Here is an 18,090-nt window from a genome sequence, read left to right as displayed (position 1 = left end):
CCTAATTGGCTAACATTGGCTTCCAAAGTTTGCAGGATAGACCCTATTCACAGCCCGCCCACGCATGCGCACTCAGCGAATTTCTCAGCAACTTCCTGGTGCTGACGTCAGCTTTGGAGGGTAAAATAACATAGAAATAGCTGGACTTAAAGCCAACAAATCATTATTTCGAACGGTAGTAAATTAAAGCTTTACTATGTAACTTTTTTTATAAAACAAATCTTAAAATTCTCCTAACTATTAAATCACAAAAGTTTTAGAAGATCCGCTCCGTGAATTTCAGCCTGTAAAGCCTTCTCTATATATGTAAACTGCGATCCTTGCCGGGGACCGGATTTCGCGGCAAAATTGCGTCATCACACTACCGGCCAATCACAGCGAGGGTTATACAACGGCCGGCCAATCACAGCGCATCTTGAAGTGGGGTCGCTATGGCAGCCATATTTGTTGTCGCCCGTTTGTACCATCCCGTCTCTAGGTAATTTCGCCTACCAGGCAGGGTGAAGGAGTCCGTATCTCTGGAATTACTGAACGCACAGGAACAAGGGACCCCTCTAAAGATAGATCTCAGCGAGGTGGAGGCAGACGCGGGGGTCTGAAGGTACGAAAAACGGCCGAAAGACGCGGACGCGGTTTGCTATAGGGCTAATGACCACTAGTTGGGCATCTTACACAGTATAGCTTTAAGTAAATTATACCGCTTTTACTATCTTGTGTTCTTGATCATGCTAGCCGTATTGTATACATTACTATTCGGAAATTGCATTAAATTTGCGATTTCTGTGTTAACTCTATGGGATATTAGTAGTTTTTCCCCTTCTACCGTGACGTCAGCGCCAGGAAGTTGCGTAACGTGAATTCGGTCAATTGGTCCATTTTGAACAAAATGATTAAATCATGAACGCAGCTAGTGATTACAGAGACATTCTGCACGCATATTCCCACTAGGTCAAGGAACAAATGCCACCCTTTTCACATCGGCCTGTTATAGCCCCACCAGCAGGTTGACTTTACCAAACTAATGTTTGGAAAAAAATGCTTCAAATCATGCATGCAGTGTCACATTTCCGTTAAAAGTCCAAAGAAGTCACCCTTTTCATATTTAGCGCCACCAGGACCTACCTTACCTGGTGGAGACCTGTGCTCGGAAGAGCACTGCTTCTAGTTACCTTTGCTGTCGACAAGTGCGGGGACTTCTGATGGTTCTACTGGGAAAAGTGTTATGTGTAATATCCAATCCATTACTGTCGCATTCTTATAAAATCCAAACGTTGCGTTTCTCCACTGGACTAATCCATAGAGTTATGGAACTACCACGTTGGTTTGTTTACAACAAGTCGCTGTGTCGCACAGTTGCGAGCGTCATACACGCGCCAGTGTGCTGCGCCGGAAGTAGCAGATCTACAAGTTTACAACCCATCCACATGCAACACGCTGTGGGCTTGTAGATCTGCGGCTTTCCCGCAGGACAGAGCTTTTTTTTCACAGGATTTTCTCCGGATTGTGTTCCCAGACCCAAAGAGAAAGTTTTTTGAGGCTGAAATAGCTTTAGATCGGGCTTCTAAATGGGTTAGCATTTTGGCTACGTGTCAGCTAGCTTCCTCCTCTCGTCACCCATAGCATTGACTGGAGTGAAAACACAAGCCATTTGGGAGAGGGTCGACGAAAGCTATAAAGAAGGTCTATGGAGAAATTTCTGGCACTCTAGCGCCCCTTGTGGCCGGATGGCACTGTATGAGTTAAGAGCCGTCGGATAGCAGCGGGCTTGTTGTTGAAAAAGACATCAAGCTATAACAGTAGCCGTCTTGTCGGTGTCGGTCTTTGGTGCGTTCAGCAAATTATTTTTTCCGCACTTTCCAACCATCTGATCTCCCGACTTCATTGGACTGCCAGTCAGTCTGTAGTGATCTGCAGCAGTCTGTTTGGTGGAGAGCTGCCTTTAGACACAGCATCCCATCTCACCCACATCCCAAGCTGCCACAAAGAGACAAGTAGAGCACAACCCCTGCTGCGAGCTTGTAGATCTGCTATTATTGGAAAAATCATTTGTGCAAGTCTTTGAATATTTTTGGCCCGATTCTATAAATGTCTTCTAAATCCTTCTTCCAAATCAGTGATGCTCAAACTTTTTCAAGTCAAGGACCCCCAAAATTACATGTATTTGGCCAAGGACCCCTCATCTCAAAATATGTTGATCCAGGGACCCCCCAGAAGCTAATATTTGAGATATATTCAAAGATTTGCAAAATAAAAATCAAGATTTTTCAAAAATAGCAGATCTACAAGCTCGCAGCGCGGCACTCGGTGAGTAGAAGGTCAAAGGTCACATGGTTACACATTAAAATCCTTAGTATTCATTTCATTCTTAAACAGTGATTTGGACCATAATGACGGGTCAATGTTTACCATTGAATGAGCTCTCTAGACCAGGGGTTGGCAACCTTAGCACAGGGGAGGTTGATCACTGACTGGCACACTGGCAGAAGTGTGTGAGAGGATCTATATTTTAAAATCAAATGTTGATTTAAACGTGGTCAATTAAATTAAGCCACCTAAAATTACATCCTGCACATAATTCTACATTCATTAAAATGCTGAACTTTGGCTGGGGGAGGAGTCTGGGATATACGTAGGTGGGTTCTTCCTCTTGAGTCTAATGATCGTTATAACAATGTCCTGACAATCAAAATATGTCAGAATGTTTGATGGGGTGTCATTACATTTTATGTTGACATGGCACACTGACTATCTAGAACAGGGGTGGGCAACTTTGATGATGGAGAGGGCCACTATATTTTCACACACACTAAAATCCTGAACAGTATTTTTTTACATTTAATTTCAAATGCATGTACAGGTACTTAAGTTACTTCTTACTTTATGAACTAAAATACAAATGCATTGGACATAAAACAAAGTCTAGTAGTAGGCTACTAGTCATCAAGATACTAATATACAGTAGACTAAAATAATTAAAGCTGGTCATGTTAGCACGTTTGGTTTGGAATTATAACAGCTGAAACCGATAATATATCAGTATTCCTGCAGGCCGCATTAAGTGAAGTTGGGGGGCCGCATGTGGCCCCCGGGCCGCTAGTTGCCCATGTATGATCTAGATAGAAAATAAAAACATGGCATTTCATTTCAAAAAGGTTGCTGGACCCCTGCTCTAGATAATAATGACTTGATTCAGGCTGGCTTTTGTTGTGCCAATTATGTTTCCACACTAACACTTATTTAAATGGACTTTCTTTATTATATTTTATATTTTATTTTAATCATATCTATTCCACTACTGATGGAGTGTGTTGTTCATTGAACGATGGATGACGATGAGTTGGGTTTTCAGTGATGGTTGATGATGATGATATCACACATTTTTAGGTCTGTGTGCCTTTTTTTATTATTATTGTTTCAATCATTGCTGAGTATATTTATTATTGATTGTGTTACATGTTTTTGTACCAAGTTTTATGGAGGTCCAATTAACGATGAATGATCATTAGCTGGACACAACTCGCCCACTTGGGTGTGACTGACTCAGTGTCTCCATCTCCTTGTGTTGGAGCCTCCTCTGTAGTTAGGTCAAATTGGCAGCACAATATTAGTTTGACATCGAAACGGTTAACTTTTTTTTTCACTTCATTTGGGTTGAATTTGCACGAGTCAGAGAAAGTGAAATGGATTCAGTAACTTTTCCACTGACATCACACATCATGTCTCATGTCCCTGTTAATCATTCAGCAACTGTTCTACACACTGTCCTATGCTGTCCCTGTTAAACACGCAGTAACTATTCCACCACCCTGGCCACAATATGCGACGTGAATGGCATGAACCTGTAGACACCGGAAGTGGCGGAAGTGCTGCGTCATGCGTCAACATCCGGTGAAATTCTCCCGGTGGAAGTAGCACCGTTCTATGCCGTATCAGCCTATGGTCGTAACCAGGCTTTTCTCTTCGCAGATGAGTAAGCCTGGCTACGCGAAGCTACTATTCCACAGTCATATCCCTGTTAGACACAACCATGTTCAAAGCATGGAAGAGGAACAGCGTGAGAAAGCGGCAGGGTTTGCCGTTCCTTATTTGGAGACTAAAAGTTCTTATTGCGTCACCTTATTGAACCGATGAGGGACACACTTTGTTCAGGTGTTGATTTGGTAAAACTACGACAAAAGATGTTTGTCGACTACCTTTTTCCACCGACGAAAACATAATAAAAACTATGGTGACTTAAGACTAAACATATTGACGATTTTGTCGAAGAATAAAAACCAGACTAAGATGTCAGGGAGGGACTAGTGGAGATCCAGTAGAACTAAAAGACAAGTCATTTTATGTTTGGTTGCGCTCGCATGTTGCTCTCTGAAAATAGCAGATGCAACCAAGTGTAAAAACAGCCATTACGACGCCATCAAGACCCGCCAATTCTTTTTTTCTTTTTCTTTTTTTATATGACAAGTTCAAACAGTTCATATACATATACCAGTAAGACTCCCTAATCGGGAGATAAGCGACCGTTGGTCGCTTATCTCCACAAATAGGCCAAAAGTTTGTTTTACCAATTATCAAGACATACGGACAGTTGACAGTTTGCCATGGTTACTCATTGAAGTTGAATCACCATATATGGAGACATAAGTTGTTCATACCATAGCAACCATGTTTTTTACAGGGCCTGGGATTGATGACATCAGAAATCTCCATATATGGGCATGAAAGGGATTTTGTTTCTGGAAATATGTCTGTGGGGTGCCACATTTGGAATAAAACACTTACATCACACATCTGGATATCCATACAGCCCATCTAGTTTGCCTGTGTCCATTTATGCCCATATATCTGATGACATTGGGACAATGATCTCCATATATGGGCATAAAACTTATGTTAATTAGTAAAGCCTGGGGATCTCCATATGTGGGCATGAGGGGTACCCTAAAAGGGCATCATCTGGGAATAGCAAATATAGTTATCCTAGAAAGTGAAAATCTTACATCAAAGGCCATAACTACCTACCTACCACCATACTGCATTCCTCATTAAACTACCTACCAGTAAGATGCCTATAGGGAGAAAAGCAAAGGGCGAGGTTGCACCATTTCTTGGTCTTCTGGCCAGTGATGTATATCGGACCATTTAACCATATATGGAGACATCTGGTACCCAAAGATATTCACAGATATGGGCTTAATATTGATGACATAAGGGATCTCCATATATGGGCGTAAAAGGGATTTGGTTCCCCTGGCATCACAGGGATCTCCATATATGGGCATAAAATGGATTTGGTTACCCTGGCAACACGGGGATCTCCATATCTCCATATATGGGCATAAAAGGGATTTGGTTCCCCTGGCATCACAGGGATCTCCATATATGGGCATAAAAGGGATTTGGTTCCCCTGACATTACAGTGATGTCAGTGGCTGGTTCTACAGAGGGGATCTCCATTTATGGGCATAAAAGTGAATGTATGTATGATGATGTCAGATATCATAGACGTCATAGGACTTTCACATAACGAATAACTGAGTAAGCATGTAAACCCGTAAAATCTATATTTGGGCATGGCTGATTTATGACCTCATCATGATGACACGAGCAAACACAGCTGAATTGTATAAATGATCAGTGCAGAAACCAACAGAAGTATTTGACCAAGACTCTTCGATTTAAACATCAACAAAGGTGTGACGTTTGTTGATGGTCACAAAGGTGTGACGGACGGACGGACGGACGGACGGCCGGTGGAGGTTTTCATAGTAAACTGCTACCTGACGGTCGCAACTAATAATACAGGTGGTCAACCACAAACAGCTGTACATGTACCATACACCGTGAGATTGTAATCTTGTTCTGGGTGTGGCTTATTTATTAATAATATTTCAGGTAGTTGGAACAAACGCCACCCTTAGGCCCCTATTACATTAAAACGGGCTTCACTGTAAACGTAATGATTTATAGTCGTTTGTGGGGGGTCATTAGACGAAAATGGCGTCTTAGGGGGTTGAAACCGTAACAAAGTGAACCCCCCTTTGAAAGTGGAAAAGGTAAAAACGCTTTGTATCTCCCGCTTTCATCTAAATACCGTAAACGCAGCAAACCACTGAAAATGATAAGATGTGGGACGTCCTAGGGCTGTCCCAGTGGTGTAAACTGTAAAGTAACTATTAAGTACATTTATTTGCTAACGTTAGCCCTAATTTATACCGTAGCTATTTGAAAATAGCCGATCTACAAGCTCACAACAACGCGTCGCGGTGCGTTGTGAAAATAGCCGATCTACAAGCTCACAGCGCGTCGCGGTGCGTTGTGATAATAGCCGATCTACAAGCTCACAACGCGTCGCGGTGCGTTGTGAAAATAGCCGAACTACAAGCTCACAAGTTGTGAAAATAGCAGACAACTGCAAAAATAGCCGAAAATAGCGACAGTAGCCTATAATGTTTATCATGACACGATCCAACATCTATAGCTCGTCGCCGTCTGTATGTAATCATCATCATCCCCTCCATAAGCTGCAGTAAAGGCATTGACTCCAGTCCTCTGTGTTGAAACGAAACGTGAAGTGAACGCCTTTTTCTGTATTGTATCATAAGGAATAAATATAGTCCCGGGATGTGTATGGTACATGTGTCTGTTCCGACCGTCTGGAACAAACTTTTTAATCATTTATAGTTAGCCAGCCAGCCAGTCTGCCTGTGCTGTGTGACGGCAGTGCGTTGTGTTGACTGACTGAGGAGGACTTCTTTGCTGGCTGCTAGGAAGTAGAACGGAACTTGGGCAGTGCGGTCATGGAGACATGCGCCACCTAGCGACCTGGCATGCAAATTACCGCGTTTAGGGACAAATTGCGTTTTAATCTAAAGGCCACATAAAAAATGAAAACTAAACGGCTCTTAGCCGTTTACAGTGAAGCCTGTTTTCATCTAAAAGGGGCCTTAGAGAGCAGATGCAGTGATTTCCACCAAACCAAACTGCAAGGTGCTGTTCCTGATGTCTGAGAAGAACTTTTATTTTATTTTTATTATTTTTTACACCCGGTCAGCAAGACGATGCCAAGAGTGCTGGAGTGTTGGATTTTATTTATCACGTGGAATCATTTGGTTGGTGTAATCTGTGGTGGCACAAATGAATCACTGATGTCTGAGTGGTGTCTTTGTTTTTTGCACACCCATGTTCATTTGTTTGAGCGCTGTTGGATACTGTCTGAGAAGTTGTAGAGGACTCTGAGTGTGTCTGTTATTGCTTTAACCCATTTAGGCCTAGAATTATTGACTGCTTTAACTGTTGAAAAATAGCAGATATACAAGCTCACAGCGCGGCACCGAGTGCCACGCTGCGAGCTTGTAGATCTGCTATTTTTGAAAAAGTCGTGAAAATTTGTGCAAATCTTTGAATATATGTATTTTTAGAGCGAACGTTTGTAACTCAAATTTTGCTTCTGGGTGGTCCTTGGAACTGCATATTTTGAGATATGATTTTTTTTTTTTTTACAGGGGTCCTTCACATGAAAAGGTTAGAGAGCCACTGACATAATAGTCTCTCAAGAACAGACTAACTGAGCTCCAGTTAAGTGAAAAGGACCTTTTCTTTGACAATGGCTGGCCAGATTTCTGACATATAGAAACAGAGAAGGATTCAAAAGACACTTAATTCAAATTTTCACGATTTTTCAAAAATAGCAGATCTGCAAGCTCGCAGCGCGGCAATCGGTGCCGCGCTGTGAGCTTGTATATCTGCTATTTTTCAATAGTTAAAGCATAACATAATGATACACAATAATGTGCACCCGTTCGGGGCTCTGCTGTCATTTTGTACTCAAACCTTTCTTTTTTATATACAGTGTATACAGTATATATACTGCAACGATCCATACACCAATGACCATTAAAAGTTCAGAAATGTTAATTGCACTTTCTCAGATTATACTTGATACATTCCCAATCAGTCCACAAGAAAAAGGAGGCAGTGTTTGATGTGTGCTCAATGCTGTAAATGAAAGTGTCAGTGCAAAGTTTACTCTCAATAAAATAAATAAAACAATAAAAATAAAAAAAAGGAATTGAAAAGTGTAGCGTAAGCTTGGAGTGGTTATTTAACTGTCTCCTCAGAGACGCTGTTGTTTACTATAAGACCGCCTTAATGCTCCCAAAATAATTGATTAACAGAGTGGTAAAAATATGTTTAATCCTCTAAAGCCGTTGTCAGGTATACTCAAGATATATTCTATTGAGTATATGAGTATAAGCTCTCACATGGAGTTGGATACAATGATTATTGCGACCGTGGGTCGCAGTTTACTGTCAGAACCGGCACAGCTTGTCCTTATGTATGTGTAACGCCTGACACTGTGGTTCCCCTGACACATCACTGTGACATCACAGTGATGTCAGATACTCAGAGCAGGGATCTCCATATATGGGCATAAACAGGTGGCATCACAGTGGTGTGACTGGTTCAGACAGGGATGTATCACACCATGTATCATACATGATGTATGGGCATAAAAGGGATTGTATGTTGTGATGTCATGGGAACCACTTTATGCCCATATATGGAGATCCCTGATGTCATCAATATTAAGCCCATATCTAACAGGACTTGTCACCCTGAGGTGTCTTACTTGTACACGAGAGCAAAAAAGCATGAAGATAACCAGTGGGGTTTGATGATGACACATTTGTGCTTGTTGGAGGATCTGACCATGGAACAAGAGGCAAGTCCAGACCTGCTCCTCCTACAGCAGGTCACCCCAGACTGACGTGATAGAAAGCACGCAGACTGAGAGCGACGTCACCACAGCTGATGTCACGGACAGAACGGTCCATACAAGGACATACTGTATGCACACTCCATATAAGGGCCTGGTGAGGTCAGGGTTATGACACCACACCCCTTGGGTGGGATTAGAGGGATGGGAATGAGCAGAGTTTTATGGTTCCATGTGTTCCCTCTCACAGTTACAGACTTCAGGAGTATCTCTGTCCGCTCATTTTGTATGTTGTGCAAACAAGGGGAAGGGACCCCAAGCCTAGCCATTAGACGTATTTTAGACATCCTTAAATAGCGCCAAAAATGCTCGGTGGATAAACCATTACTTTATTTACTTTACTAGCCTTGGATCAAGACTATCATGTATTTTATTGAGTCTGACTTTGGCTTGGCTTTATAAATTGGCTGTATGAATGAATTAATCGGTCCTTGCCCTGGGGCTGTGCACACAGCACAGTATATGAGGGATTGAATGTAGGAGTCTCAGAAGTAATGCTGGAGAACCCAGACGTATCAGTGATGTCCCGATACCGCCATACTCCCGATGGCGGTATCGGGAGTATGTTGTTATTGCGACGTAGCATTTTGTTCAATGTCCCATTAGTTTGATGCTGGTGAATGCTAACCTGGTGAATGAAACTATGCCAAACCTTAGCCCCAGTAAAACTATGCCTAAACCTAACCCTAACCCTTAGTCAAACTAATGACACATCGAAAATCGAGCCTTTCCCGGCGGTATCACTGATGTCAGTTATCTCCAAATTTGGGCACTGTTTCACCCGTTTATGCCCATATATGGTGTTCTGTGTGCAGGTTTCACCGTAATAGTTAGATAATTCATAAAGCACGAGTCAGACTCAATACTTATTGACGCCATGTTCAGAGTTCTGAGTCACCAGAGCAGGAGAACCACAAGGGCCTGCCTCGGCAGCCAGCGGCGCTATGAGCACCATAAGAGCGTCGTCGCCATCCGCCGCGAGGACATCAACCCGTGGGAGCAGAGGGCGCCGCTGGCGCCACGACACGTTCAGGAGCTGACCCAGGCCGGGCACAAGGTCCTAGTGCAGCCGTCCAACCGGAGGGCCATTCACCAGAGGTATTACGAGAAGGCAGGCGCCGCCATTCAAGAGGAAATTTCCGAGGCGTCGTTGATCATCGGCGTGAAAAGACCCCCGGAGGAAAAGGTCTACCCCAGGAAAACGTACGTTTTCTTCTCCCACACCATCAAGGCGCAGGAAGCAAACATGGGACTCCTGGACATTCTGAGAAAGGAAGTGCGTCTGATCGACTACGAGAAGATGGTCGACGCTAACGGGTTCCGCCTGGTGGCGTTTGGACAGTGGGCCGGCGTTTCAGGAATGATCAACATCCTGCACGGTTTAGGGTTGCGCTTCCTCGCGCTCGGCCACCACACCCCTTTTATGCATATCGGCATGGCTCATAACTACAGGAACGTCTACCAGGCCATCCAAGCGGTGAGGGATTGCGGCTATGAGATCTCCACGGGACTCATGCCCAAATCCATCGGCCCTGTCACGTTCTGCTTCACCGGTACAGGCAACGTCTCCAAAGGCGCCCAGGACATCTTCAACAAGCTCCCAGTGGAATACGTCGAACCTCACGAGTTGAAAGACGTCCCTGAAACCGGAGACATGACCACAGTGTACGCCACGGTCCTGAGTCGCCATCATCACCTCGTGAGGAAGAGCGACGGCATCTACGACCCGCTGGAGTACGAACACCACCCGGAGCGGTACACCTCCAACTTCAGGACCACGGTGGCGCCGTACACCACGTGCCTCGTCAACGGGATCTACTGGGACCCTCACACGCCGCGACTCCTCCGCCGTCTGGACGCACAGAAGCTCATCCGCAGGTCCCCCGCCTGGGACGACGGCGGCTGCCCCGGGCTGCCGCACCGACTGCTGGCCATCTGTGACATCTCGGCGGACATAGGGGGCTCCATTGAGTTCATGACCGAGTGCACCACCATAGACAGACCTTTCTGCATGTACGACGCTGACCAGCACATCGATCACGACAGCGTGGAAGGCAACGGGATCCTCATGTGTTCCATTGACAACTTGCCTGCACAGCTTCCCGTCGAGGCCACCGAGTACTTCGGAGATCGCCTGTTGCCGTACGTATGGGAGATGCTGCCCTCCGACGCTACCAGGCCCCTGGAAGAAGAGGGTTTCTCTCCCCACGTCAGAGACGCCGTCATCGCTTCCAACGGACGGCTCACGCCCAAGTTTAAATACATCGAGAAGCTCCGGGAAATACGGGAACAAGCTCAGATCACGAAGCGAAGCGGAATGAAGCGTGTCCTCCTCCTGGGTTCGGGATACGTGTCCGGTCCCGTCATCGAGTACCTGACCCGGGATGAAGGAACCCAGGTGACCGTCGCGTCGGTGCAGCTGAGCCAGGCGGAGGAGCTGGCGGCCGCCTACCCCAACACCATCCCTGTGATGCTGGACGTCACCAGCCAGGAGGGACGCCTCGCCTCCCTGATCAAGAACCATGACCTGGTCGTCAGCCTGCTGCCGTACGCCTTCCATCCGCAGATAGCCAGGCACTGCATCGAGGCCAAGGTGGACATGGTGACCGCCAGCTACCTGAGCCCCGAAATGAAGGCACTGGAGCGCAGCGCCGAGGAGGCGGGTGTCACCGTGGTGAACGAGATGGGCCTGGACCCCGGCATCGACCACATGCTGGCCATGGAGTGCATCGACCGGGCCAAGGCCGACGGCTGCACCGTGGAGTCCTACAGCTCCTTCTGCGGTGGTCTTCCCGCCCCCGAGTGTTCCGACAACCCGCTGCGCTACAAGTTCAGCTGGAGTCCGTACGGCGCGCTCCTGAACACCGTCGGCCCCGCCATCTTCCTCAGGGACGGCGAGGTGGTTAGCGTCCCTGCAGGGGGCGCTCTCATGGACTCCTCGGTGGCCATGGACTTCCTCCCCGGCTTCAACCTGGAGGGTTACCCCAACCGGGACAGCACCAAGTACGCAGAGCCCTACGGCATCCAGTCAGCGCACACTCTGGTCCGAGGGACCCTCCGCTTTAAGGGCTACACCAGTGCCATCGGTGGGTTCATCCAACTGGGCCTGATCAACACTGACCCCAGCCCCCCGCTGGGACACACCTCAGCTCCCGTCACCTGGAAAGACCTGCTGTGTGGGCAGATGGGCCTGTCCGCGGCCACCCCCGCCCGGGCCTTTGAGGAAGCCGTGTACGAACGCGTCGGAAGGGACGACTTCAAGATGGACGCCCTGAGATGGTTTGGGATGTTGGGAGATGACGCGGTGCCGCGCGCAGAGAGTGTCCTCGCGGCTCTGGCCAAACACCTGGAAGCCAGGCTGTCCTTCGACACCGGCGAGAGAGACATGGTCATAATGCGGAACGACGTGGGCCTCCGTCACCCCACCGGCGAGCTGGAGACCAAACACATCAGCCTGGTGGTCTACGGAGACCCCCACGGGTTCTCTGCCATGGCCAAGACCGTGGGGTACCCAGCGGCTATTGCTGCGCGCATGGTGCTCGACAGGGAGATCGCCACCAAGGGTCTGGTGGTTCCCATGACGAAGGACATTTATGGACCAGCTCTGAAAAGGCTGAAGGAGGAGGGCCTCCACATCATCTCCAAGAGCACCCTGCAGGAGTAGACACCCCAAAACAACAAGGGATGCACCCATATACAGTATAACAGGCTATTTAAGCTTTGGACAGCTACAGCATATGACAGCGATAACCGGAAATGATCAGCGCTCGATAGATAAACCTGCCGCCATCGCAGCCATCTCTACAACGCCAGAAGCTCCCTTTCCACGTAGTGTCTACAGCGTCTGCTGCGTAGATGCGTCGTCATGGGAACCAAAGCGTTCAGTAAAAGGGGTGGGAACCCGTCGCCGGCTGTTGTTTTCTTAACGATTTGGACCGCAACAGCGATTGCGTCATAGCAGCCGTAGTCCCGCCTCACGTTAGTACCTCGCGGTAGTAGAAACAGGCTCCTTAAATGACCGAATAATATCAGCCACGTATCGGTATTGGCCGATTTTCCAAACTTTTCAGGTCGAGACCCGAAAGAGAGATTAGCCGTTTGCCCGGGACCCAAACTAGTGAAAATAGCAGATCTACAAGCTCACAACACAGATCTATTTTCACTACTTATTGAGTAGTGTGGTTTCCCCGCAGGGCAACACACTTCTTGGAGTTTTTTACTCATCATCATCTGGTGTAATTCTTTCTCTAGGGGTTTTCCCATTGAAGTACTTGTCCGAGGTACTCATCAACTGATGTAAGCATGTCAGACAATCAGACATCAAAATACCTTGATATTGTGATTTTCCCATATCTGTTTGTTGGTCAATTAGAGAGTGAGATCATAATATCAATATTATACGGTTGTTCCACAAACTGTTAGAGATATACTGTATTATGTATTATGTCTTTATTATACCAGTAAGACTCCCTAATCGGGAGATAAGCGACCGTTGGTCGCTTATCTCCACAAATAGGCCAAAAGTTTGTTTTACCAATTATCAAGACATACTGCCCGTATGTCTTGACAGTTTGCCATGGTTACTCATTGAAGTTGAATCTCCATATATGGAGATAACCTACGCATCACACTAAATCTGACCTCACCAGCCCATATTTGGGCATGAGCAACTTATGTCTCCATATATGGAGATATGATGACATCACACAGTCCTCAGCCGATGATGTGGCGTGATGTCATACAATACACAAACGAGCCCTACAGTATAAAGGGTCAATTCTTGCCAGGAAAGAAGCATTTCTTCGACTCAGACCTTATCGCCAGGGTTGGCTTATAGCAGCTGTCGGTAGGACCATATATGGATTCTGTTAGTGTGGATCTCCTAACAGGGCATCATCCGGGATACCATCCCTTTTATGCCCATATATGGAGATCCCTAACAGAATCCCTTTCATGCCCATATATGGAGATCCCTAACAGAATCCCTTTTATGCCCATATATGGAGATCCCTAACAGCATCCCTTTTATGCCCATATATGGAGATCACTAACAGCTAACAGAATCCCTTTTATGCCCATATATGGAGATCCCTAACAGAATCCCTTTTATGCCCATATATGGAGATCCCTAACAGAATCCCTTTTATGCCCATATATGGAGATCCCTAACAGAATCCCTTTTATGCCCATATATGGAGATCCCTAACAGAGAATCCCTTTTATGCCCATATATGGAGATCCCTAACAGAATCCCTTGTATGCCCATATATGGAGATCCCTAACAGAATCCCTTTTATGCCCATATATGGAGATCCCTAACAGAATCCCTTTTATGCCCATATATTATGGAGAAATCCCTGCTCTGAGTATCTGACATCAGTGTGATGTCACCTGTTTATGCCCATATATGGAGATCCCTGCTCTGCGTATCTGGTTGCTATGGTAAACAGTTGGTTGCTAGGGTAAAAAAACATGGTTGCTATGGTAAACAGTTGGTTGCTAGGGTAAACAGTTGGTTGCTAGGGTAAAACCATGGTTACTCATTGAAGTTGAATCTCCATATATGGAGATAACCTACGCATCACACTAAATCTGACCTCACCAGCCCATATTTGGGCATGAGCAACTTATGTCTCCATATATGGAGATATGATGACATCACACAGTCCTCAGCCGATGATGTGGCGTGATGTCATACAATACACAAACGAGCCCTACAGTATAAAGGGTCAATTCTTGCCAGGAAAGAAGCATTTCTTCGACTCAGACCTTATCGCCAGGGTTGGCTTATAGCAGCTGTCGGTAGGACCATATATGGATTCTGTTAGTGTGGATCTCCTAACAGGGCATCATCTGGGATACCATCCCTTTTATGCCCATATATGGAGATCCCTAACAGAATCCCTTTCATGCCCATATATGGAGATCCCTAACAGAATCCCTTTTATGCCCATATATGGAGATCCCTAACAGCATCCCTTTTATGCCCATATATGGAGATCACTAACAGCTAACAGAATCCCTTTTATGCCCATATATGGAGATCCCTAACAGAATCCCTTTTATGCCCATATATGGAGATCCCTAACAGAATCCCTTTTATGCCCATATATGGAGATCCCTAACAGAATCCCTTTTATGCCCATATATGGAGATCCCTAACAGAGAATCCCTTTTATGCCCATATATGGAGATCCCTAACAGAATCCCTTGTATGCCCATATATGGAGATCCCTAACAGAATCCCTTTTATGCCCATATATGGAGATCCCTAACAGAATCCCTTTTATGCCCATATATTATGGAGAAATCCCTGCTCTGAGTATCTGACATCAGTGTGATGTCACCTGTTTATGCCCATATATGGAGATCCCTGCTCTGCGTATCTGGTTGCTATGGTAAACAGTTGGTTGCTAGGGTAAAAAAATATGGTTGCTATGGTAAACAGTTGGTTGCTAGGGCAAACAGTTGGTTGCTAGGGTAAAACCATGGTTGCTAAGGTGGTTGCTAACGTACACTAACAAACCAGCAACAACAGACTATTGCCAAAGCAACGTACACAAAGGTTTGTGTACACATGTGGTGTGATGTCATACTGATGCGGAGATATGAGCAGGGCAAAGGTGTGACGTGTGACGTGTGACCGACGGACGGACGGCCGGTGGAGGTTTTCATAGTAAACTGCTCCCTGACGGTCGCAATAATTCCTAATATATACCAGTAAGACTCCCTAATCGGGAGATAAGCGACCGTTGGTCGCTTATCTCCACAAATAGGCCAAAAGTTTGTTTTACCAATTATTACACTCTATGTGAACATTTACATCAACAAATCCCAAGTACTATGCAGAACGACCCATTTCAAGTTTTTAATGTACAACAATATTTAGAAAATAGGTCTACAAGCTGACAGTCCTCGTCCCTTATATTCCCACAGGTTATATGGAGATCTCAGTGTTTGTCAGTCCTTGTTCATTTATGCCCATATATGGACATCTCTATATCTACTGTAACAGTCCTTGTCCCTGTATGCCCATATATGGAGATCTCTTAACTGTAAGTCCTTGTCCCTTTTATGCCCATATATGGATATTCCTGATGTCATCAGTATATGAACATATATGGGCTTTCTGATATGCCCATATATGGAGATCTCTTAACTGTAAGCCCTTGTCCCTTTTATGCCCATATATGGATATCCCTGATGTCATCCGTATATGCCCATATATGGGCTTTCTAATATGCCCATATATGGAGATCTCTGTATCTCCATATATGGGTATAAAAGGATACTTCAGGTCTGACATCAGGTTTGTTTATATTGGGTTGCTAGGTTTGACATCACAAACTCTATGGGCCATCTGACCTAGAAATCTATATTTGGGCATAGATGACTCATCGTGACCTCATCACACGTCGACCGCACGTGTGACGTGCGGTCGACCGCACGTGTGACCGACGGACGGCCGGTGGAGGTTTTCATACTAAACTGCGACCTTACGGTCGCAATGAGTTAAGTAAAAAAAAAATCTAATTCAACAAAATGAGATGGGAGTGCATTAAGAATGTAACAGATTAAAAACTTCTAGTTTGTGGTTTACAGTCTGGTAAATCAAAACAATATCTACCGGTATATTCAAAATTTTAAAATATGGACTTTTTCGTCTCAGGTACTCATTAATGAACACAAGGTTTCTCTATGACACCATGCACACCGGGTCCCAATTTGTGACAAATTATGACAATATTGTCATTTTTTCCCCCGTGTGGGAAATTAGACCCTCTCTGCAAAGGCCTTTAAGTCAAAACGTTATTATTTTTTGGGTCTAATTTGCCTAGTGAATAAGTTAACAGTTTGACCACTTTACAGTTGGTAGTAAGCTTTGTATCGAGTGACCTGTGACCTGGTATGACCCAGGCTACTTTGTTCGTCAGTACAGATGGTAGATACAGTAGCCTACTATCGGTACTTTACGTACCATGTACATATAGAACATCGCAGCAGAAGTGGTTTGCTGGTGCCACTTAAAATCTCCCATTCATTTTCCCCATAGACTTTTACAAAAATATTTATAACAATTATGTTAAGCCTCGATCCAAGCCATCCTGGATTGCAGCGAATCATGAACACGAGACCTTTGTTTCCAACCTAGTTATTATACATGACCAATGAGCTGTGGCCATGTTGTCATGACAACACTATGCATATCAATACGCAGGAACAACGACAGACTGTCAACGATCAATTTATTAAACAATTATTACTTCTACACATGATCATACAATAACATGTGAACAATGAGAACAGCATCACATTAATATTCAATGAAAGCACAATAATGGAATGAGTGAGGAAATAATGATCTGATAATGAATCAATGAATAAACAATGATTGATTTGAGTGATTGACAAAATATATTGACAATGACATCAACAAATAAAAACTATACTAAAATGACAAGTGGAGAAGAGATCCAGTAGAACTAAAAGACAAGTCATTTTATATTTGGTTGCACTCGGGTGTAGCTCTCTCTGAGAATAGCCGATCTACAAGTTCACAACGCGTCACAGACATGCTGTGAGCTTGTAGATCAACATTTCTTTGGCACAGAGCTACAGTAAGTATAAATCAGGCATTAAGATGCCATCACAGCCCTCCAAGAATTTTCATTTTCATTTTAGTCGACTAAATAAACGGTTGATCTGGTCAACTAAAATGCTATGACACACAAAAACAAATAATAATAAGAAAAACAGTATGATTAAAATATGACACAATAATTTGCTATCAAAATGAACACGGCTCACAATGTGTCACTTTGTGATGTAGATCTTAGCTATTAGATGGCTTGTAGATCTGTCATTTTCACCCAAGAGATCTGGTGTAGAGGTGGGGGAAAAGCAGGGGACCAACTACAGAACCCTGGGGAACCCCAGTCAATAAAGTATATGGGGTTCAAGTGGTTCAGTATAAAGGTTTATATACAAGAAACAATATTGATACTGTGACAATTACATGATCAAATATACAGTTTATATCTGTCTATTGTATACAAATGTAAAAAATAAAATACAAATAAGATATGAGTTTATATCAACATAAGAGACACTGATATTTACATCATCATCATTGATGGGCAGTATTTATGATACATATTTATAAATGTGTGGAGTGGAGGTTTGTGCACTTCTATCTGATCTAATCTAAGATCTAAAGCTCCCTGTGGTGATGACTCATTTTATACCATAGAGTTTGACATTAATATGGATTTGACCAGGGACCCCCATTTGAACATATTTGTACCAGGGACCCC

At 44.7% G+C, this 18,090-nt stretch overlaps 1 protein-coding gene across 1 annotated transcript; it reads left to right on the top strand.

Annotated features, from left to right (window-relative positions):
* Positions 1-9,653: 9,653 nt before the first annotated feature.
* LOC308280643 (alpha-aminoadipic semialdehyde synthase, mitochondrial-like) lies at positions 9,654-12,440 on the top strand (the record flags this gene model as incomplete). The annotated part of the gene is made up of 1 exon (XM_080754971.1): positions 9,654-12,440. One exon carries the CDS (start codon positions 9,654-9,656, stop codon positions 12,438-12,440), a length of 2,787 nt encoding a protein of 928 aa, XP_080611097.1.
* Positions 12,441-18,090: the final 5,650 nt, after the last annotated feature.

This window comes from Nannobrachium achirus (genome assembly GCF_963921795.1).
Source record: "Nannobrachium achirus genome assembly, contig: SCAFFOLD_275, whole genome shotgun sequence".
NCBI classification, from domain to species: Eukaryota; Metazoa; Chordata; class Actinopteri; order Myctophiformes; family Myctophidae; genus Nannobrachium; species Nannobrachium achirus.
Note: the sequence above shows the minus strand (reverse complement) of the source record. Positions and strands in the feature narration are given on the sequence as shown.